The sequence below is a fragment of the Camelus bactrianus genome, chromosome 10, assembly GCF_048773025.1.
Source record: "Camelus bactrianus isolate YW-2024 breed Bactrian camel chromosome 10, ASM4877302v1, whole genome shotgun sequence".
Lineage (NCBI taxonomy): Eukaryota > Metazoa > Chordata > Mammalia > Artiodactyla > Camelidae > Camelus > Camelus bactrianus.
The window spans coordinates 25,002,062-25,025,176 of record NC_133548.1 but is presented as its reverse complement, the minus strand read 5'-3'; the positions used below and the strand labels follow the sequence as shown (position 1 = coordinate 25,025,176).

Below are 23,115 nucleotides of genomic sequence, written 5' to 3'. Positions count from 1 at the left end.
AAGATTGGTGTTTAATTAAACCAATTTATGTATCACTCAGTTTCAGTAATCATCAGTACATGGTCTTGTTTTATTCCTATCTTTTCTCTCTCACCCCCTGATTATTTTGATGAAGTATTTCTGTTCTTTTCCTGGTTGTAATAGGAATTGCAATATACATTTTCAGCTTCTCCAGATCTATTAGTACCTTGTTCTCCTCCTGAATAATATGAAGACTTCTGAACACTAGAACTCCGTTTTACCCCCTCCTAATAATTTAGGTAACTTTAATGTTACTGTTAACCATGTATTTTAATTCTGTCTTGTTTTCTGAAACTCAATGGGACATCATTAATAGTGTTTTAAATAGTCAGGATTTCTTTAGATTTATTTCTATATTTGCCACATTGCCCTTCATTCTTTCTTGCACCTCACATCTTCTCTTTGAGATTACATTGTTTATAACTGAAGCATGTCCCTTACAATTTACTTTTTTGAGAGTCACAGAATCTCTGTTTTTATTCATAGGTAGCTGTGTGATTTGTTTTGTAACTTAGAAAATACATATTTTCAAAATTCAGTAATGCTGCTGTAATAAAATCCCTTTTATTTCATCATTCGGCTGTTATTTATAAGAACAGTGTTTCCCAGTTCTTTATCGATAAAAATGGACAGAAATAAAGTTGGTTGTAAAACTTTTATCTCAATAAGTAATATTCATCCATGGATCCATAAATGAATAATTTTAAAATGCCACATCCACTCAAAAGAAGCGTCCTTTTTACATTTCCATTTCCCTTACATTAAATTTGAAAAAAATTAGTTTGGATCTATGTCCAAGTGTTATAATATTAGAAGTGTTTAATATTTAGAGCCTTCTGGTTACAGACATAAAATCTGTTTCCATTTATGTACGTTTTTAAGTTAGAAATTATGGTATATAATTACAATAGCATAAAAATACATTGCATTAGGATAAAATTCTTTAGTGTGGGCTCTAGCATGATTAGATTATTTCCCCACTGTTAGTGAGATTTAACTGATGTACAAACTGTAAGTTCAAGATGTACAGCATAATGACTTGATTAGATTATTCGTCTGTATTTTCTCGACAGTCCTCTCCCTTTGATTGTGAGGAATCATGTAAGTGTATGAGGGTAGTTTTAATGTGGGATACAGAACAGGTAGGCGGGCTGGTGACAGCTGCCAGACCTGCCCTCCCTTCCCCCAGATGCCCCTTCTCTTCCTAATTAGCTAGAATAAGGGAGAGCTTTACTCTAGTTGCTGGACTCGTTAGTCCCTTACTTCCCTTGCCAGTCTGCTCGTCCACTGTTTCTGCTCTTTATATGTCTGGATGTGCCTTGGGCTCTGCTTTGATTCCCTCTCAACTCCTGTAGGCAGGTGTCATTCACTTTCTTCAGGAAAACAGCTTTTGCATTTTGGCCTTTCATCAAACCACCCCTGCTGCCTAACAGCTCAGCATAAGCAAGCGGATCACTGGCCTTCCTGTTTTATTTACTTATTAGTGTCTATATTATTTAGTTCATCAGCACCACTCAAAATTACCACTGCAGTGCTCCATGCTCTTTATATTTATTTCTCAACCTGGAGTTCCTCTATCAGCCCTAGCCGTCAAAGTCCTTTTTTAAACATCTTTGTTAAATTATAATTCACATACCATACCATCCACTCATTTAAAGTGTACAATTCGGTGGTTTTGTAGAGTTATGAAACCATGACCACAATCTAATTTTAGAATATTTTCATCATCCAAAAAGAAACCCTTTATCAGTCATTTCCCACACCCAACCCTAGATAACTGCTGTTCTACTTTCTCTATGGATTTGCCCTTTTTTGGACATTTCATGAAAAAGGAATCATATAATATTTGACCTTTTGTGACTAGCTTCTTTCATTTAGCATAATGTTTTCAAGGTTTATCCATGTTGTAGCATGTATGAGTACTTCATTTCTTTTTATTCCCTAATATGGATAAACCACATTTTGTGTGTCCATTCATCAGCTGTGGGTTTTGGGTTTTTTCCTTTTTCTGGCTATTGTGAATAATGCTGCTATCAACATTCATATACAGGTATTTGAGTGGAAGGTTTTTAAAAATTTACTTCTCTAGAAAGTAGAATTCAGAAGTGGAATTCCTTGGTCATGTGATAACTCCATGCCTAACATTTTAAGGAATGGCCAAACTGTTTTCCAAAGTGACTATACCATTTTACATTCTCTCCAGAAATGTACAAGGGGTCCAGTTTATCATCACACCTGCTAGCCCGTTACTGTCTGTATTTTTTATAGCCATCCTAGTAGATGTGAGATTGTAATTATCTACTGAAGTTGCATTGATCAAATGACTAATGTTGAATGGCCTTTCATGTGCTTATGGACAATTTTTATATCTTCTTTGAACAAATGGAGCCCTCTCTGACTTTTTAAATTAGGTTATTTGTCTTTTTATTATTGAGTTGTAAGAGTTCTTTGTATATTGTGGATACAAATCTCTAGTAAACATAATTTTTTAAACAGTGTTTCCCATTCTGTAGGTTATGTTTCTACTTTCTTTTTTTTAATTCTTATTTCTTAACGAAGTGTGAATTTACTCTTTCCACTTTCTTGATGGCATCAATTGCAGCACAAGTTTTAAATTTCAATGAAGTCCAATTTGTTTTTTGTTTTGTCACTTGTAAGGTCATGAAGATAATTTTTGTATGTGGTGTGAAACAGGGATCCAACTTTATTCCTTTGTGTTCAGTTATCCTATCCAGTTGTTCCAGCACTATTTATTAACAAGTTTATTCATTCTTTCCCCACTGAATGGTTTTGGCACCCTTGTTGAAAATCATTTGACAATAAATAATGGAGTTTTTTCTGGACTTTCATTCTGCTCTTTTGATCTATATGTCTATACTTATGCCACCATTACACTGTCTTAACTATAGCTTTGTGGTAAAGTTTTGAAATTTCAGAAATGTTAGTCTTCCAACTTTGTTAATTGTTTTCAGGACTATTTTGGCTCTTCTTGATCTCTTGCATTTCCATATGAATTTTAGGAAGTTTGTCAGTTTCTGCAAAAATAATGCAGCTAAAATTTTTATAGGGATTGTGCTGATTTTGTAGATCAGTTTGGGGAGGATTGCCATCTTTACAACATTGAGTCTTATACAGATGGCCAGTAGGCACATGAAAAAATGCTCAGTATCGCTAATTATCAGAAACGCAAATCAAAACTACAATGAGGTAACACCTCACACCAGTCAGAATGGCCATCATTAAAATGTCCACAAATGATAAGTGCTGGAGAGTGTGGAGAATAGGGAACCCTCCTACAACACTGAGTCTTCGATCGATGAACATAGGATGTTTTTGTACTTATCTAGACCTTTAATTCTTTCCACAGTGTTTATAGGTGTCAGAGTATAAACTTTGCACTTTTGTTAAATTTATTCCTAAATAGTTTCTTCTTTTTGATGATATTATAAATAGAATTTTATTTCTAAATTCATTTTTGGATGGCTCATTGCAAGTATATAGAAATACAGTTGATTTTTATATCTTGTACCCTACAAACTTACTGAATTTATTTATTATAATAGTTTTTTAGTGGATTCCTTGGGATTTTCTGTATACAAGATCATTTTATCTGCAAATAGAGATAGTTTTATTTCTTTAGTAGACATCCTTAGGCGGGAAGCATCTTTATTTTTACTGTTAAGTATGATGTTAGCTGTGTTTTTTTTTTATAGATGCCCTTTATCAGATTGAAGAAATTCCCTTCTCTTGTTAGGTTGTTGAGTGTTTTTATCATAAAAGTGTTTACATTCATTTATGAAGTTTTGCCAAATGCTTCTTTTTTTGTATCTGTTGAGATGATCCTGAAGTTTTCCCCTATATTATATTAATATGGTGATTAATTAAGTTTCAGATGTTAAACTAAGCATGCATTCCTAGGATAAAACCCACTTGGTCGTGGTGTATAGTTCTTTTTATGTGTTGGTGGATTTGCTCATATTTTGCTGAAGATATTTGTGTTTATATTCATAAGGGATGCTGGTCTATAGTTTTTTCATGATGTTTTTGTCTGGTTTAGGTATTGGAATAATTCTGGCCTCAAATGAATTGGGAAGTGTTTCCTCTTATTTTTTGGAATTTATAATGGATTGGTATTAATTATTATTTAACTGTTGGTAGAACCCACCTATGAACCCATTTGGGCTTGTGCTTATCTTTGTGGGATGCTTTTTAATTTCTTCTTTCGTTATTGGTCTGTTCACATGTTCTATTTCTCCTTGAGCTCTTTTTGGTAGTTTGTGTCTTTCTAGGAATTTGTCCATTTCATCTAAGTTACTTGTTAGCATACAGTTTTTCATATTATTATTTTAGGAATCCTTTTTATTTCTGTAGCTTCTAGTGCTGTTTTAAAGTATTTTGGTGTGGGATGGGGGTTTTTGTTTTCCACATCCAATTGACTTTTCTTCTAGGAATTCACAACTTCAGTGGCTGACCCTTCCTTCCATCACTTTTATGTGTCTATTCTGTTTAAAATCTTTGTGCTACTTAAGTGGAACTGGGGGTAAGTGTAGGTTGATGGAAATTCTCAGTCTGATTGTCATCCAGATGTAACTCTCATCACTTTGATTCTTGGAAATTAACAGTCTTTCTTTAATTTCTTACTGTGGTTTTTCATTGTTTCAAATAATTTGATGGCAAAAATAATCAAGTCTTTTTAAACTGTTCAGGTTTTACTCGAAACAAGTAAATGTTTAATTGTTTGTATTACTAATTTGCATTTGCTTGATCTAGTTTCAGAAGCCCTAAAGGTGGCGACTACTAGCCAGACTGCCAATACTGGTGGTACTGCTACTACTTCCTCCACCACTGGGGGTGCAGTGAAGCAAGAACCTCTCCACTTAACTTCATCTGCAGTAAATACCCTGGAAAATATCAACTCTACAGAACCCTCAAAGCCCGTCGAACTCGATGGTCTTCCTTCAGACCAGGTTGCAAAAGGACAGGATACTGTTGCCATAGAAGGTTTCACAGATGAGGAGAACACAGAAAGTGGGGGAGAAGGCCAATACAGAGAGCGTGATGAATTTGTGGTAAAGATAGAAGACATAGAGACTTTTAAGGTGATGTGAATGTTCACAGGTATTAAAGGTCATAGTTGTGTGGGCATGCCCTATGATAGCCTTCATGATGACTTAATAGCATGCATCTAGCTTGAATTGCAAAAAGTTGTATTTTTATAATTATTCTAAGTTATCATAATTGTTAAGTAATAAAATCAAACTAGTAGATGCCAGATATTTTGAAAAAGAAAATAGCTTAAAATAATTTTAACTCGTGTCTGAGTTTTAGGTATTTCTGACTGGTCAGTATGTTGCGTTTAGGTACTAGTATTTGGAACAGTTTTGAAATGTTAATTTTTTCCCAAGTCATTGTATTATTAGGAGTTTGGAGAAAATGATTATTTATCTAATTTAAAATTTTAAAGAAAATAACAGGAATATAGAACAGAATAGAATTAGACTTATTTTCATAATTTCAAACTGTAGAACAGTGAGTAGAATGTTATAATTTCATACAAGAAAATTTAAGCTATGTTTAAGTAAACCTACTTTAAATTGAGGTGGCAAGGAATGGCATTTAAAAATACAGTGAAGAATATAACATTTAAATTATCCATATTCCTTCCATTCACAATTAAATATTGTTAATATTTTAGCATATTTGTTTCTGGTCTTTTTTAATATGTACATACTATTATAAAATTGCATAAATAACGTATAGCAGTATCATTAAAGGAGAACTTTCCAATAGCTATACAAAAGGATAATGGGTTACCTTTGCTTGTTTGTGCCCTTTAGTTCTAGAGGAATTTAAGCAGAGGCTGAATAGCCAACTTACAAGAATCATGCAAAAGTTCAGCTAGGTAAAAGACAAAAATGTTTGAGCTAGATAAGTCTTTAAGATTCCTTTTAGCTCTTAAGATTCTATAAATCTAGAATATGTTGCTAGTTTTTATCAATTAATTAATTCTGCTTATTACAGGAGGCTTTAAAAACAGGAAAAGAACCCCCAGCTATTTGGAAAGTACAAAAAGCTTTATTACAGAAATTTGTTCCTGAAATTCGAGATGGGCAAAGAGAATTTGCGGCTACAAATAGTGTGAGTAAAAAGCTTATTTACATTAACCTTCCTGTTTTTTTTTTATAGTGATCCTGAGTAAAATACAGAATGATTTAAATTTATTTTATATTGAGCATTTCTAATATAAAATAGCATAAAATTTGAACTACAGAGTATGTGATACTCTTGATTTTAAAATAAAATCAGTGTCTAAATACAAGATACTTAAATTGTTTAGTCTTTGTTTTTTGATAAAGGAAAGGAATTAATGTTAGTCTGTGAAGAATTCAGATGGACTCAAAGGCTCTTAAATTGATTATTCTGCTAGTCAAATATGCTGATATACCAGAAGACTTACAGAAGTTATTCTTTCATACTTAAGTAGTTGTTCAATGGCATCGAGTAAGTAAGCATCTGATGATTAGCCAGATAAGACTGCATCTGTGTAGAGGCGTGCAGTTAAGAATGAGGTTGAGGGGGAAGGGTATAGCTCAGTGGTAGAGCACATGCTTAGCATGCACAAGGTCCTGAGTTCAATCCCCAGTGCCTCCATTAAGAAATAAATAAATAAATAAACCTAATTACCCCCTCCATCCCCTCAAAATAAAACAAAAAAAAAATGAGGCTGGGATCACTTTCATTGAGGGTACAATTAGCCTGGCCAGAGCTACATTTTGAAAAACTTGAAAGATGACCGTGTGATACTCTTATCAAGCCAATAAAGTAATGTTTTATGTACAGAATGTACAATTATATAATTCAGAGTGTTTCTTTCCTTAGTACCTTGGATATTTTGGAGACGCAAAGAGTAAATACAAAAGGATATATGTGAAGTTCATTGAAAACACAAACAAAAAGGAGTATGTCAGAGTGTGTTCCAAAAAGCCGAGAAATAAGCCTTCACAAACTATCAGGTATTTATTATTTTATGTAACATATTTGTAGTAGTTATTGGAAGGCTTATTATTGGTGATGTCTTTACAAAGAATTATATCAATTAAAGAGACTGATTTTTCTTTTTCATTATATACATAGTCTGAAAATTCAGTGCCTGATGTAATAGGTGGCTCCTTTTGAAGCAATGAGACAGGAACTCTAAAGCCCCAGCTATCATGGTGGGATGAGTACCCTTTTCTTCCCTGAAATCCTTTTGGTGTCACCCTAGCATAGGGAAGAAAACTGGATTCAGATTTTAAAAGTCTGAGTCTGTCTTTTTGTGACCTAGATTAAGATAACCTTTCTGAAGCCACTTTTTAAATTCATAAAATGAAAACAATAATGGAATGTCAAATTTAAAATGAGATAAATTTTGAGAGAAAACTATAAGACCTGTTGTACGTTAACAAGGCAAGTGCATGGCAGAATTGTCATCATATGTTAACGTGACTCTGGATTGTCTGGAGTTAGAATTTGGAAGACAGCTGACCTGGCCACGGTCCCTTAGGTCCATATGGGAGAAGGCATGTGAACCTAGATGTTCTCAGTCTAGTGGTAGGAAGATCTAGTTTGATTAAGATTCCAAGTTACTGGAAGCAGCCCACCTTGTTTTCATGATGGAATTTTGTCCACTCACTCAAACCTCTAGAACTATAATATTACCACAGATTATGCTGAGGAGCTCTAGGACAGATGCACTGGGACTCCCCAGCCTGTGAGAGTTTCTTATGGTCTGAGCTGGATGGGGCTGCCAAGGGTTTATCATGCATTGCTTCCTGAAGCCCATTGATCGTCTGTTGTACAGCCTCATCCTCAGAAAAATGAGTTCATGAAGGGAGGGGAGGAGTGGAGAGAGAGAGAAATAGGGATTGAATTAATAGTCCCTTAATAACTGAATATTCAATGTCAGTGTTTAAAGAGTATATTTCAGGAGAACTTAGGGGGAATTACCATTGGAGATGCATACGACTTGGACTTTATTTTGAAGGTATTGGTGAGGTAATTAAATAAACTTTTCATTAAATAAACTCTTCTTTACCAGTGTTTCTCAGTTTTTTGTCTTATTTTAATTTGACGAGATTTCAGTGTGTTAATGAAGTCTGTTTGTAACATTGCAGAACTGTTCAGGCTAAGCCAAGCAGTAGCAGTAAAAGTTCTGATCCTCCAACACCAAAAACTACAACCACAAAAGCCCCGTCCACAAAACCCAAAGTTAAACAGCTAAAAGTAAAGGCTGAGCCACCACCAAAGAAAAGGAAGAAATGGAAAGAAGAATTTTCATCATCCCAGTCTGACTCATCTCCTGAGATGCACTCTAGTAGTAGTGACGATGAGGGTGAGTTCTCCATGAAGTGAATACCTTGATAACTTTAGATTATCTGCATGAATGGAGAGGAGCAGTGATGCTGACAATTCAAAATGTATTTATTTTTCAGGGAATCTAGCTACCTGATTAAGTTATGCTTAGGCATAGAGTTGCCCGTGACTAAGCTAGGTAACCTGTGCCTTAGCCCTCTCTTTTATAAAATGAGGGGGTTGAAATAGATGGCAGTTATCACACTTTTTGACCTTAGAACCCTTCTACACCAAAGAGCGTTTATGTAAGCTATATATATTGATATTTACTTTACAGTGGAATACACCATTCCATCAGACTTGTGTAATATATGCAAGAAATTTCTAGCAGCTCAGTAGTTCAGATGAGAGCTTGGCAAACTGCAGCTAGTGGGCCAAATCTGACCTGCAGCTTATTCTTGTAAAGTTTTATGGGAACACTGATTCGTTCATATTTTTATACAGTTGCTTTCCCACTACAGTGGCAGATTTGAGTAGTTACTGCAGAAAGCATATGGCAGTTAAAGCCCCAAATATTTACCATCTGGCCCTTTACAGAAAAAGCTCACTGACCTTCTTCTAGTTCATACATTTGAAGGTCATCTGGAAAAGATGAAGATAATGGAAGGCTGTGTATGCCATGCTAAAACTAAGAAGCTTGGGATCCCATAACAAAAGAGAGCCCTTGGAGGGATTTAAGTGGGGGAGTGACATGGTAAAATCTGAAGTTGAGGGGGCACGTTGGAGAAATGCAAGATGTAATCTTGCGGAGGTTGAGTGGTGAATTGCGTGTCGAGGGTATGATACCCAGGATGGTTTCTGACACTACAAGTATCTTTACCTGGGACCTGATTTTAGAGATTACTTGAATAGAAATAGAATCATAATAAAAATGTTTCTTCATTACAGAAGTTTACTTTAAATGTATTGTATTTAAACACTACTTATGAACAGTTGTTCAGAAGTGTGTGCATCAGCATTTAAAAAGAAATTGAACGCTTTGAGTATGTGTGGAAGGCATTACATATAATTTTGCAGTCAGCATTCCTGCCTACTGTTTAGGATGGAGAAGTTTGGGTTCTGAATCTGCACTCGATTTATACAGCTTCCTCAAAATGACAAGCAGAATGAAAATTTTCACTGGTAACTTGAGTTACCATTAGGTGTCACTAACAGCAAGCATTTTTAGTCCTTTTTAAAAAGAAAGCAAATATTGATAATAAACATATTTATAGGCTGGTGGTTTTCAAACTTTTTGTTTCAAGACTTCTTTATATAAAATCTTCTAATTTATTGAGGATTCCAAAACACTTTTTTTTTGTGGCCTGTATCTATGTGTATCACTAAGAACCGGTTAAAACAGACAATTTTTAAATATTTATTTAAGATAAACACATTACATATTAACGTAAGTTTTCCTAATCAACTGTATTTTCCTAAACCAACAGTATTTATTTAGAAGAGTAGCATTTTCATATTTGCTTCTACATTTGGTTTGTTATTCTATATTATTTTGGTTAAAGTATATGAAGAAAACACAGCCTCAAATAGATATGTAGTTGTGAAAGAAAGGAGTATTTAATTATCTTCTCAGATAATTATGGATATTTTTCTTCAGTACTCAAAGGTTTTTATTTTGTAAACTTGACAAGTAGTAGGTAGTTTTTTCAGCTTTTCATACTTGTTACATCAAAATCGATTGATTTGCCCTTTGAAGTATCTTTCACCCATGAATGACTTTATAACATTATTTATTGGTCAGGTGAAAATATTTGTTAGCTCATTGATGTACCTGGTCTAATTAATTTTTCCACGTTTAAAAAAATGTGGTAAAACACATATAACATAAAATTTACCACTTTTAACCTTTTTAAGTGTATAATTCAGTAGCATTAATTACATTCACACTGTTGCACAACTATCACAGCTATTTCCAAAACTTTTTCATCACCCCAAACAGAAATTTTGTAACCATGAAGCAGTAACTCACCATTCTCCCCTTCCTCCAGCTGCTGGTAATCTCTAATCTGCTTTCTGTCTCTATGAATTTGCCTACTCTAAATATCTCATGTAAGTGTTATGTTTGGCTTATTTCACTTACCATAATGCTTTTAAGGTTCATCCATGTTGTATAGCATATATTAGAACTTCATTTGTTTTTATGGCTGAATACTATTCCATTATAAATTAATCCATTGTATGTTCTTTGTTTATCTTGTTTATCTTTTTAATCTATTGATGGACACTTCAGTGGTTCCACATTTTGGCTATTGTAAATAATGCTGCAATGAACATTGGCATACAAATACAAATTTGTGTCCTTGTTTTTAATTCTTTATATACCAAAGAGTAGAATTGCTAAGTCATATAATTGTATATTTAGCATTTTGAAGACTTACCAAACTGTTTTCTATAGTGGTTGCACCATTTTACATTCCCACCAGCAATGCATAGGGTTCCAATTTCTTCACATCCTCACCAACACTTGTATATATGTATTTTTATAACCTTCTTAGTAGGTGTGACATGGTGTCTTAATGTGATTTTGGCTTGTGTTTTCCTAACGGCTAATGATGTTGAGTATCTTTTCATGTCTTTACTGGCTATTTGCTTATCTTCTTTGGAGAAATGTCTATTCAAATCCTTTGCCCAGGTTGTTTTTCCTTTTGTTCTTTAGTTGTAGGAGTTCTTTATATATTCTAGATATTTAACCCTTATCAAATATATGATTTGAATATATTTTATCCCATTCTGTAGGTTGATACTTTACTTTCTTGACAATGTCTTTTGGTCCACAAAAGTTTGAAATTCTGATGAAGCCAAATTTATCTATTTTTTCTTTCATTGCTCATGTTTTTGGTGTCATGTTTAGAATCCATTGACAAATCCAAGGTCATGAAGATTTATCCCTGTATTTTCTTCTAAGAGTCTTATGGTTTTAGTTCTTACATTTACATCATACATTTTTATAGTATCAAAAAATAACATTTTTAATATTAACCACTGATCCCATCAGTGCAGTCTTTAACTGTTGGGATGTTGTCAAGCTCACAGTGGTGGAAAGTGGTTTTCCAGAGTTCTGATTTTCACTAGAAACATCAAATTTTATCTTTGACAACGAGTACTGTCAGTTGTTTTCCTTTCAGTGACAAGTTCACTTACTAATTTTTAAGAAAATATCTGCCAGATACCCAAGTCTAACTAGGCATAGTGCGTCTCCAGTTATATTTTTCAAATAAAAATAGTATTCCTTAGGGGAAAAGGTGACTGGTTCATCTTGTAATGAAAACAATTGCATGATGCTCTTCATGGAGATCATATTTCATAGCAGAAGTGCTTTGTGTGTACCCCTCATTTCATCACACAGAATGTTAAGACAAAATTTACTCAAGAATAACGATTAATACAATTAGTAATTTTTACTACTTCATCAAGGATTGTTCTTAAGTGAAACTGGTTTTGTTTTTTTACCCCCTTCAAATGGATGGCAGTTAGATGACAGTCCTGGCAAAGTATATGGCTACTAGTAGTTTGGTGTCCCTGCTTCAATTCATGCTAAGTAAGACACCAGCAAATTTATCCATTACTTTTACAAATGTCAACAGAGTGAAAAAAGTATATAACATCTTAATATTATTAGGAAAACAATTTGACATCAGAGACCCCCTGAGGGGTCTTTGGACCCAACTCTAAGAATTCCTGTTAAAGGCTGCAATAATAGTTATATATTTGAATGAAAAAGTCAAAATTGAGACACTTCTAATCTTACAGTTCTTGCCATTGAATTTAAGTGACGTTTTCTTGCACAGGCTGTTTACATTAAAAAAAATTTTTTTTTAATATATCTTGGCTCTAGACCAGCATTATACAGTAATTTAAGTATAGAAGTAAAAAGAAGAGATATGTATATATTAACTCATACATTAGGTGTTTTGTGGTTTCTTTGCTAATTAAATACTATAGAGAAACCATCAGTTCTGAAGTAGCCTGACCTGGCAGTATTGCTGAAACATGGCGTCCTTCCGTACCCTGCTTACCAAATTGAGACTCGAGGACAGAGTATTGGATGAAGTAGAAAAGACAGCCTTATTTCATTGCCAGGCAAAGGAGGTTGCAGGGGGCTAATGCCTCCAAGACTGTGAGCCTGCTGGAGGGTTTTATAGTAAAAGTTCCAGCTTAAGGGGCAGAGCTAGTTTTCATAGAGATTGTATACAAGGTAACAAATTGTCGCAGAGTTGTTCTTGTTTTTGCAGATGGCAGTGATCCCCTTCCCTCTTCTGGGTATGAAGTTTACCTCTGGCTTTGGGGCTCTTGTCATATTCTTGTACCTGGAACAAAGGATGCATAGGAAGGGGGTCTTTGGAAAAGAGCTTTAGAGAAAACGTGTTCAGTTTAAAGTCAGACTGATAAATACTTGTAGCCTTTTCAGCAGGCTGAGGCCTAGGATCTCCTGCTACAGGCTGAGGCCTGCAGCTTGAACAACAGGATACAAGCAAACCACAAGGGGGCAAAAGCAACTGCAGACGTGGGTAGTTGGGGGAAGTTATGAACAACAAGAAGCATAAAACACCCAGTTGCTGTTTCTGAGGTGCTGGGGTCAAAGGCAGGGTAGTGGGAGCAAAAGCAGGACACTGAGCATGATCCCCACAGGCAGCACCACTGGGGGGTTGGGCAGACCACCCAAGCCTCCCTCCTCTGTAGTCTACTCCTGGTCAGCAAGAGTGTGAGAAAAACCCTTTAAACCATTACACAGTTAAGTAGTTACAAACACGATTACAGGTATCAGATGGTCACTGATGATGGCAATAGGGTCCTGCTCGGTTACAACAGCAGATCCCTGGGGGGGCCAGGGGAGGTGAAACAGTTTCCTATGGAGCAGATGTTTTCAAATGCTGGGCTGGTTTTGGGCTTCAGAGTCACCTGGGAACCTCTTTAAAAATACAACATTTAAGCTCCATCACCACGGCCACCATCACCACCCCCAGAGATTCTTTTTTATTAAGTTCAGCTATCTGGCTTATTTTGTTTTAAAAGCCCTCCAGTCATTGATTGTGATGTGTAAGCCAGCTTTGGGAATCTCTTACCCAGGGTGTTTTTCAAGGCAGAGTGAGAGAACCTTGAATTTGAAGAAATTCTATCCATAACTTTTTAATCTGCTTATAGGCTGTTACTAGAGAGCAAAGTGTTTTTAAAGTTGTCAGGAAGGAATATTTAATATTTCATCTTTTCTCCCTCCCAGAATTTAATCCTCCAGCTCCCTTTGTCACTCGTTTTCTGAACACAAGAGCAATGAAGGAAACCTTTAAGAGTTACATGGAATTGCTTGTTAGCATTGCTTTGGATCCCGACACAATGCAAGCCTTAGAGAAGAGCAATGGTACAGTCTGCTAAGTAGTACTTTCTTGGTAGTACTTTCTGGATCTTTTTTATTCTTCTCTGTTAGTTACATGTTTAATATGTGGTTTTTTTAATATATACCTTTATGTTGTCAGCTAACAAACTACTGATATATTGATTCTATAAAGTGGGGTCATATTTTTCATGAATTGTTTGACTACTTGACCAACTTCACATTGAGTGTATTTTTTTGATTCCTACTCATGAGAATATTATTGTGTAGTTACACACTAGTTTCTTTGAATTTTAGAATCTTTATCCTCATAATATTTTACTGTGTCTGTTACATGAAAGGTCCAGATGTCAATATAATCTGTTTTCTAATAATTGGAAAGATGAACCAGATAATAGCAGAGTAATGATTAAAACTTTGTATTTGTGTCCAGTAAAAGATATATCACAGAGTAATTATTTTCTAATCAATTAGTAGTAAAATGATAAATGCCTTGGTTATATTTATTAATATTATTCCTTTTGACTCTTAGTAATTTTTCTTATAGTAAAGTAGGGGTGAAATTGACATATGAAATGAACTAGTAATTCATATATCTAATGTTGCTCACTAATATTTACTCTTTAGCTACTATACCGTTCACAAGGGACAACTAAAGAGAGAATGAAAGGATTAATGAACCGGTTTCCATTACCCTTACTCTATCAAAATGAGTTGAACAGGTGTAAGTTCAAAAAGATAGTAACAAAGAATAGTCAGTAACACTACACTTAAACAACAGTGCTTATTAATATATATATATATATATTTTTTTTTTTTTTTTTATTACTTCCACGTACTTTGACTACGTTATTCTATGTTAATCCCAGAACAATTTAGACAGCCATTTTTTGGATGAAGACAATGAGGTGAGGCTTAAGTGACTTGCTTAAGAGCCCACAACTTGCAAGTAGCAAAGAAAGGATTATAATCCAAGGTCTTCTAATTTCTGGTCTTGCATTTTTGACCATATAATCAGAGATAGTAATATAATCAGAAATAGTAATTCATACATCAGCCATTGTAAAGCTCAAAGAGACATTAGAGATTACCTAATCTAAGTCATTCACTTTGTAAGTTAAATTTCAGAGAGATTAAATGTATTTCCTGTGGTTGTAGAACAAGTTAGTGGTAGAAGAGCCACAATTAAAACCCATAATTAATTCCCCAGGTCAGAATTTCTACCATTTGTTTTCTCTCTCAATCAAAACTCTTTGCATCATAAAATACACATTTCTTTGTAGTAGTCATTTCTAGGTAGCTGTATTTGTGGAGTGGGTAGTAATTAGGTTTATTTATTTATGTGTGGAGGGAGTACTGGGGATGGAACCCAGGACCTCGTGCTAGATCCTCCCGTCTAGGTAGTTGTATTTTAAATGATTTTTTTCTATTGCTTATTGTTTTCTTATTTTTCTCCATTTAAAATGAGGGAAGAAGATTTTAATAGTTATGTTTTAAAATAGTCTACAAATGTTTGAAACTTGTTTTTGTGAAATATAAATTCTTACAGTATTTGAATAGATTTAATCACTGTTAGATTACTGAAAGCTATCAGGTGTGCTGTCATGACAAAGACATTCCTCACTGAAGACTTTTCTTGAATTCAAGGAAGTGTTCTTTTGCTGGTCTCTGTTCTTGTGTTTATTCTCCAAATGTAGTCCTTTTATTTAACTATGAAATTAGTAACCAGATTCTGAGGATTATATATACATTTTAGAATGGTTATTAAAGATAATTAGTATTATAAAATGTTATGCTGATAAATTAAGAAATAGTCTAGTATCCTAAAATATTTAATACAGCACCAAAAGTAATTAACTTACACTCTGAAAGTGCTTTTCTTAAAAGAGCTTTAAGTTTCAGAGGGTGAAAAAGAGCAGAATCGTTGGATAGGCATCTTCATCATCCTTTTAGTCTCTCCTTTTCTGAAATAACAATTTTGACTCTTCCCTTGTGTTTTTGAAACTGGGTTTTGACTATTTTTCTTGCCCTACTTTTTCTTTGCCCTAAACTATAGTGAATTAAGAATATCACACACAGTGTTTTATCAAATTTTGGTGTTAAATGTATATGTTGTAATACTGTTACTGTTCACATGGTTAAGTGAGGTCTAGACAGATTAGGCAGTTTGCCTACCCGTCAGTCAGTTCTGATGGCGCAGACAGGCTCACACCCAGGACTCTTGATTCCATCATCACCCTCCACCGCTTCCTTCTCACCTGGCTATTGTAAATTTTTTTCAAGTTAGCTTTTGTTCAAAAAGCTTCATGTCTAGTATTTTTTAAATGATACATTACATAACCAATGAATTTAATGTCTTAATCTATTACTGTTTTAAGGAAAAGTTGGATTTCTAACAAGTTTTTGTGTTGATAGTTTATCCTGTTACAATAAATTTTTATCCTTTTTTAGATGAGCTACTTTTGCCTCATATGAAAAAAATAGATAGCTTGCTGAATGATAACCGAAAAAGACTTCTTTTGAATCTTCATTTGGATCAGTCATTCAAGGTATTTCCTTCAGATGGTTTATTAGCAAACTCAGGAGAGAAAACTTATGAGAGTCATTCTCAGTTTTATAAAATTTTCCACCCAACAAAAATTTGATTTTTATTCCTTATGAGTCTGATCTTAGTTTGTCTTTTTATTTTATTAAGCACATTCTTAGTGTTAATCATTTGCTTTTTCTCTGCTTGAATTCATTTTTCAGCTTTTTATGTTCATCTGGTATTCCTTCTATACAATAATTTCCAGGTGTTTTTGAAAGTACTTCCTTTAAACTAGCATATACCAATCTTGTTTTTCTTATAAACCTTTCCGAATTTTTCACATTTCATCTAATTAGAATTGGCCTTAGCAGTTATTGAAATTCCCTTTACTTGGCTGATTTACCCAGTATCTAAGGAAAAATTGACCCTCACATAATGGTAAGAGATACATACATCTGTTAACATCTCTTGGCCCACTATAAATTGGTTTTTGGTATTTCCAACTATAGAGAACAGCAAAAAGCTAATCTAAATTCAGAAAATTTATCATAGAAACTACTTAGTAGTCAAAAATTTTCCAGATTTTCTTAGTCAAATTATAGCATAACATCTAGAATCATTTGGTTATATCTATCTTGAGAGAAGTTTTTAATACATTTGTATAGCTTTTATAAAAAAAGACTTTATTTTTTGGAACAGTTTTAGGTTCACACAAAATTGAACAGAAAGTACAGTTCCCGTGTACCCCCCATCCCCACACATGAATAACCTTCCCTCATTACCAAAATCTTCCACCAGAGTGATGCACTTGTCACAGTTGATGAACCTACATTACGTGTCATTATGACCTAAAGTCCATAATTTATGTTACAGTTCATTCTTACACGTTCCATAGATACAGTAGTTTGTCGCTGCCTCCAAAATCCTGTGCTGTCAAATTTATCCCTTTCTCTCCCCTAACCTCTGGCAACCACTGATCCACAATTTTACTGTCTCCATAATTTTACATTTTCCAAAATGTCATATAGTTGAAACCATACTGTATGTAGCTTTTTCAGGTTGATTTCTTTCACTTACTAATACGCATTTAAAGTTCCGCCATGGTTTTTCATGGCTTAGTAGCTTATTTCTTTTTAGCACTGAGTAATATTTCATTGTCAGAATACCACAGTTTATCCATTAACCTATTGAAGGACATCTTAGTTCTTTCCTAATCCTGGTAATTATCAGTAAAGCTGCTATACAAATTTGTGTGAAGGTTTTTGTGTGGACGTAAGTCTTTTAACTCCTTCGGATAATTTGTATAGCTTGTTTTGTTTTGTTTCTTTTTTTCTTTTTTTTTTTTGTGTGTTTATATTTTTTCTTTTTCAATTTTTTTTTTCAGTTGTATTTTCTGGTGTACAGCATGGTGACTCAGTTATACATAGTCTTTTTTATTATAGGTTACCACAAGCCATTGAATATAGTTTTCTATGCTATACAGTAGGACCTTGTTGTTTATCTATCATGTACATAGTAGTTTGTATCAGCCAGTCTCAAACTCCCAGTTTATCCCTCCCTCCCTATTTTATCTGAACAAATAAAAGTGAAAATCGACTTCATTTTAGCTAGGTGAATGTTAAGGCTCTGAGACTGACTTTGAAGTTAAATGATACCAAACTCTACTAGTAGTCATGTATTCTTCACTGCTGTGGACTTGCAGAGGAAAAAAATGTCAGAAGCTAAGTAAGAAGCCCAGTGCTAAGAATTTGTTCTACTCACTCCTAGTCCAGTATTTTCTGCTTCAACTGCTGTCTTGAAATACTCCTTTGAGAAATGTTTTCCACAAACAAAGGAATGTTGTTAGGTTATATTTTCTGAATATTTACTAAATCTTAAAAATGACCAGTTTGGCCAACCATTTTAGAAATGTCAAACCAGTTCTCTAACAACTTGTATTAAAATAAAGCTACCACTTGGAATTTTAATAGATTCAGTCGATATTTATATCATATATAGTAGTTTATGGTGAACAACTGAAAGATTCATTTTCATATTCTTATTTTCATAGAAAAAGCACAATTTCTAACTTTGAAATTAGTTATTAATATTGATAGTTTTCATTTACAGCAATTTGTATTTCAAAGCCAAAATACACACACAATATTAAAAGTTAGAATGATCTAATGTAAAATATTACAAACAGTAGATTATAAAAGATTTTCTGGTCTTTAGAAATAATTAGCACTATTTCCTATAATGATCTTGGTAATTTGAGGAATCATAAATCCTTTTGAAGTTAATGATGCTCTGTTTTCCTCTGAAATCCATGTACTTCCAATTATCTTTAGCATCTTGTGCTTATTGGAAAAATCAATAAATTTTTTGCTTTCATCTCCATGTCATTGTTTCTAAATTTAGAATCCATTTTTGTCTCTAAGTGTCATTTGTTGTAAATAATACTTCTGGGTCCAAAGTTTTTCAAGCCTGGACATGTTCTATATGGAAAGCACCAAGGTATATAATAAAAGCAGAAATAACCTAAGAAAGAATATGAAGCTAGAAATTAATAGCTCACCCTGGTAGGGAATACCAAAACTTCTGTTATTTCTATAAAATGAAATGGTTCATTTCTACACTTCAAAAAAAAAATTAAGTTATGTTTAAAAATGCACTGTTTGAGATGTCAAAATACCAGGTTCTTGGGAACTTCACAAAGTTCACAAAAGAGTGGCCTTAAAGGTTGTAACTATTTATAAAACAGTTGAGGCTTACATGTATTCTTCTTTCCCCTGCCTTAAGCCAGAGAGGCATTTCTAGAAGGAACTCTCTGTCTCATTCAAGAGTCCCCACAGTGTCACACGCTATTGCTTAAAACAGGTCATAAAACATGGTTGGCCCAGATCCAAGTGATGGAAAACTAGATTCCACTTCTTGATGGGAGGAGCTACAAAGAACTTGTGGCCATGTTTAACACCTCACATATGTATGTATATGTATGTATAGGTTGTATGTATTTACCATACCCCAGTCAGTACCCCCACATATATTCTATGTGTATATGTACGTGTATGAATATATTTCTAAATTTAAAAAAAAATACATTTTGAATAGCTGGAAATAGTTGAGATCACTTTTCCTCTGATATCAGTTATTTTTGCTTTATTTTAAAGAATGCTTTGGAAAGTTTTCCTGAACTAACAATAATTACTCGAGACACTAAAGCAAAAAGTGGGGGATCCACTATTTCTAAAATCAAAATGAATGGCAAAGCTTATAATAAAAAAACTCTAAGGACTTCTAAAACAACCACTAAATCTGCACAAGTAAGTATATATTGATTAATGTAATTATACCTTTTCCAGTTATTAATATAATTTCTACTTAAAACATTGAAATGAGCAAATATTTTACTATATTGGTAAATGCGAAGTGTTTTTCAGGTAGGAATGAGCAGGTCTGGCCTAAGGAACAGGGACTTGGTCTTACTCTGTTTTTCTCTATTGCCTATCACAGCATCTCATATGATGAGTGCTCACAAATATTATAAGTAGACTAATAAGCAAGGAATCATCCCACATTTGTATTTATATTTTTTATATTTTTGTGTATCATTGGATACAAATGCATACAGATAAGTGAGTGTCCACACATTCCATAAGGTTCAATATGTCTGTAAAATTATTAAAATTGGAATTCATTTATTTTCAATCATAGTCTAAATTATTTCCTTTTCAGAAAACAGTTTAGCAGCATATCAATTCCCCATCAGAAATGTGTTTTATAGAAACATTCACAAATACAAAAAACTGCATGCCTTGGCACACTGTGGAATTTTCTGTAAGAGCACTTCCAGTCAGGTTTCACCAGTGTGAGACTAGATAAACAGCTACCCAGATAAGGTAATACTATGTACTTTTTAAAAAGAAGAGTTAGATTTATTCATTCTTTCAATAAAAAATTTTTGAGTGTGTATAATACACCAAATACAGTTCTAAGTATTAGGAATACAACAATGAAAAGTGGTCCAAAATCCCTACCCTCATATAATTTATGGGTGGGGGGCGTAATAAATAGAAAGATAACCAAGCTTTATCCAAGTTAGGTTAAAAAAGTTATAAAAAATAAAGTTGCAATAAAAAATAAAGTTGCAGTACAATATGTATGGTATGATTCCCTTCCCATTACAACAGTAATGTTATTAATGTATGTTATACGTGGGGGGAAACATGGATGAATATATGACGTGCTCTTAACCTTGTTTACCTCTGATGCAAGAGATTATAGAATTCTTTTACTTCATAAGTCATCTCATGTTTACTGTTTAAATTTTTCTTTACTGTTTAAGTTTTTTGAAACAGTGTATGTTTATAGTCAGAAAAAATAATAAAGATTTTAAAATACAACTTAAATACTTATTTTGAATAAGCCTTTTTGTCCATATTAATACATATTAATATCTAGCCATATAAGTCATTTTCAAGATTTCCATTGAGACTTTTGGTCTAGTATTTTCATAGAAGTATTCTTAGTTCAGATGCTCCATGAAGTAAATGTATCTGTAAACTTTGTCTTTTTATAGGAGTTTGCTGTTGATCCAGAGAAAATACAGTTATATTCTTTGTATCATTCACTCCATCATTATAAATATCATGTTTATCTGATATGTAAGGATGAGGTAATTATTTTTTTCATTTACTTAAAAAAGAAGTGTATGTTTTTCTGAACTTGAAGAAGACTGTAGCTACAGCATTTTTATGTACAATTTTTAAAGGTTAAACTCCATTTGCAGTTATTACAAAATACTGGCGATATTCCGCACATTGTACAATTCATCCTTGTAGCTCATCTTACACACGATAATGTGTACCTCCCACTCCCCTACCCCTCTACTGCCCATCCCTGCCGGAACCACTAGTTTGTTATCTGTATTTGTGAGTCTTCTTTTTGTTATATTCACTAGTTAGCTATAGTACTTTTTGATGTTTTAAAGAGAATTTTTGAAAATTGTTTAAAAAATTGTGTCCATGCTCTCTCAGATTAATCTAAGGCTCACCACCTCTCATAGGAGCTGTAAGTAGTAGTTTTAAGCCATAATACTTGCTTTTACATTGCCATAATAATGGCACTTTATTGCATTTTCTTCTCTCGTAATACATAATGATCCTGCTTTAATTAAGTCACTTCAGTCACTACTTTAAATATCTCGCTGTCCTCCTTATCATTAGAATCGCCTTATCTCAGAGACATTGCAGAGAAATGGGGTTTTGGCGCCTTGGCATGAAGAAATAATAGTTAAAATTTAATTGTAACTTTTAAGTATCATAATTTAAGTTGCTCAGAAATGATGTATGACAGTAATACCACTTGGTGGATGGGGATGTAAGGATTAATTTCCTTAGAGGTTAAATGTTTGTAAACAGTAACCTTTTTTGACAAGCATTATCAGTTTTTTAATTAAAAATGGTTAAGTTGGCTCAAGGCTATACATGATGTATTTGCTAATGGTCTGGTATGGGAAGATATTCTTAAATCTAACCTGTCTAGCAAAGATGGTCATGCAAAGTACGTTAGCAATTTTTACAATGCTCTGAAACGCAGAATTGACCGATTTGTTTGTCATTTGGTTTTTAAGACAACTGGAACTGAGAAAGTCTGAACCACTTCCTCCCTGCCCCCATGGAGCGAGAAATGATAGGATTAGACTTCACCCAAATTTATATGAAATAATCATTCTCCATGGATGGAATTTAAAAAAAAAAGATCTGTACTTGTAGGTGAATTTATAAATCCTCTTTTCATTCAGGATATAGAAACAGTAATCCCTCATGAAGAGTGATAAGTATAAGTGATAAGTAATTTGGCATTTCTTTTTATTTTAGATTTCTTCTGTGCAGAAAAAAAACGAAGATTTAGGACAAGAAGAAATTGTCCAACTCTGTATGAAAAATGTAAAATGGGTGGAAGACCTATTTGAAAAATTTGGAGAACTTCTAAATCATGTACAGCAGAAATGTTCTTAACATTTCCTCAAAAATTCCATTTATTTTCTAGCACTAATGAGATGGCAGAGGCGGGTGGTCAAGGGGGGTCAAGGGCCTCAGATAATCGAATGTCAAGCAGTGGTCTCCTGCAGGCACACCTGCTTTGATCATGAACTTGCATCACAGCCTTGCTGAGGGACAGTGGTGCTGCCAAGGAAGTCAGTCCTTTGGAAATGGACCTAAATCCCACCACATTTTTATCCTAATGAATGATTTTTCTATTTTGTAAACCATTGGGTAACTGAGTTTTATTTTCAGAAATGTTTTTTGACAAAGGATGAAGCATGCACTAAATATAATTTTTCTTTATTGCTAGAGAGATAACACTTAAGTAACTTGATTACTTTTTCCTGACTCTCTGACTAAACACCAGAACGAAAGAGAGGTAGCAGAAAGCACATGTTAATATTTACGTCTGGCCACAAAACAGAAAGTATTGTACATTATGTAAACAGATCTGGTGTGATGTGACATTCTGTATGAGAATATCATCAATTTAAAATGTAAAATTCAGAAACTGCATTCTGCTTTATGAACTCCTTTTACTCTTAACATGTTCAGGAAACTGGATGTGGAATTGGTGCAATTCTATGACTGCTTTTTGTGTCAAATTATATCGTGATGAGAAAACAATGACATACTATTTTCCCTATCGAAGAAAAGTATTTTCCTTTATACTGTTTTTCCTTTGGAAAAATTTTCAATTGTACATTTTATTTCACTAATAGTTGTATTTTTCACAAGGAAAATGTTGTGGTTATGATTATGTTCAATGTATCTGTACTACACTTTTCATTATTTTCAGTAAATCTTATTTAGTTATA

General features: G+C 33.7%; 1 protein-coding gene across 3 annotated transcripts in view; it reads left to right on the top strand.

Annotated features, from left to right (window-relative positions):
• QSER1 (glutamine and serine rich 1) overlaps positions 1-23,115 on the top strand; it is a 62,971-nt gene extending 39,856 nt beyond the window's left edge. For all 3 annotated transcript variants that reach the window (XM_010964712.3, XM_074372200.1, XM_074372199.1), the window contains 9 exons: positions 4,792-5,120; positions 6,043-6,159; positions 6,901-7,034; positions 8,175-8,392; positions 13,631-13,768; positions 16,193-16,290; positions 19,421-19,573; positions 20,830-20,925; positions 22,130-23,115. In XM_010964712.3, the coding sequence (XP_010963014.2) occupies positions 4,792-5,120; positions 6,043-6,159; positions 6,901-7,034; positions 8,175-8,392; positions 13,631-13,768; positions 16,193-16,290; positions 19,421-19,573; positions 20,830-20,925; positions 22,130-22,270 (1,424 nt within the window). In that variant the 3' untranslated portion in view covers positions 22,271-23,115. The remainder of the gene's footprint in view (positions 1-4,791; positions 5,121-6,042; positions 6,160-6,900; positions 7,035-8,174; positions 8,393-13,630; positions 13,769-16,192; positions 16,291-19,420; positions 19,574-20,829; positions 20,926-22,129) is intronic.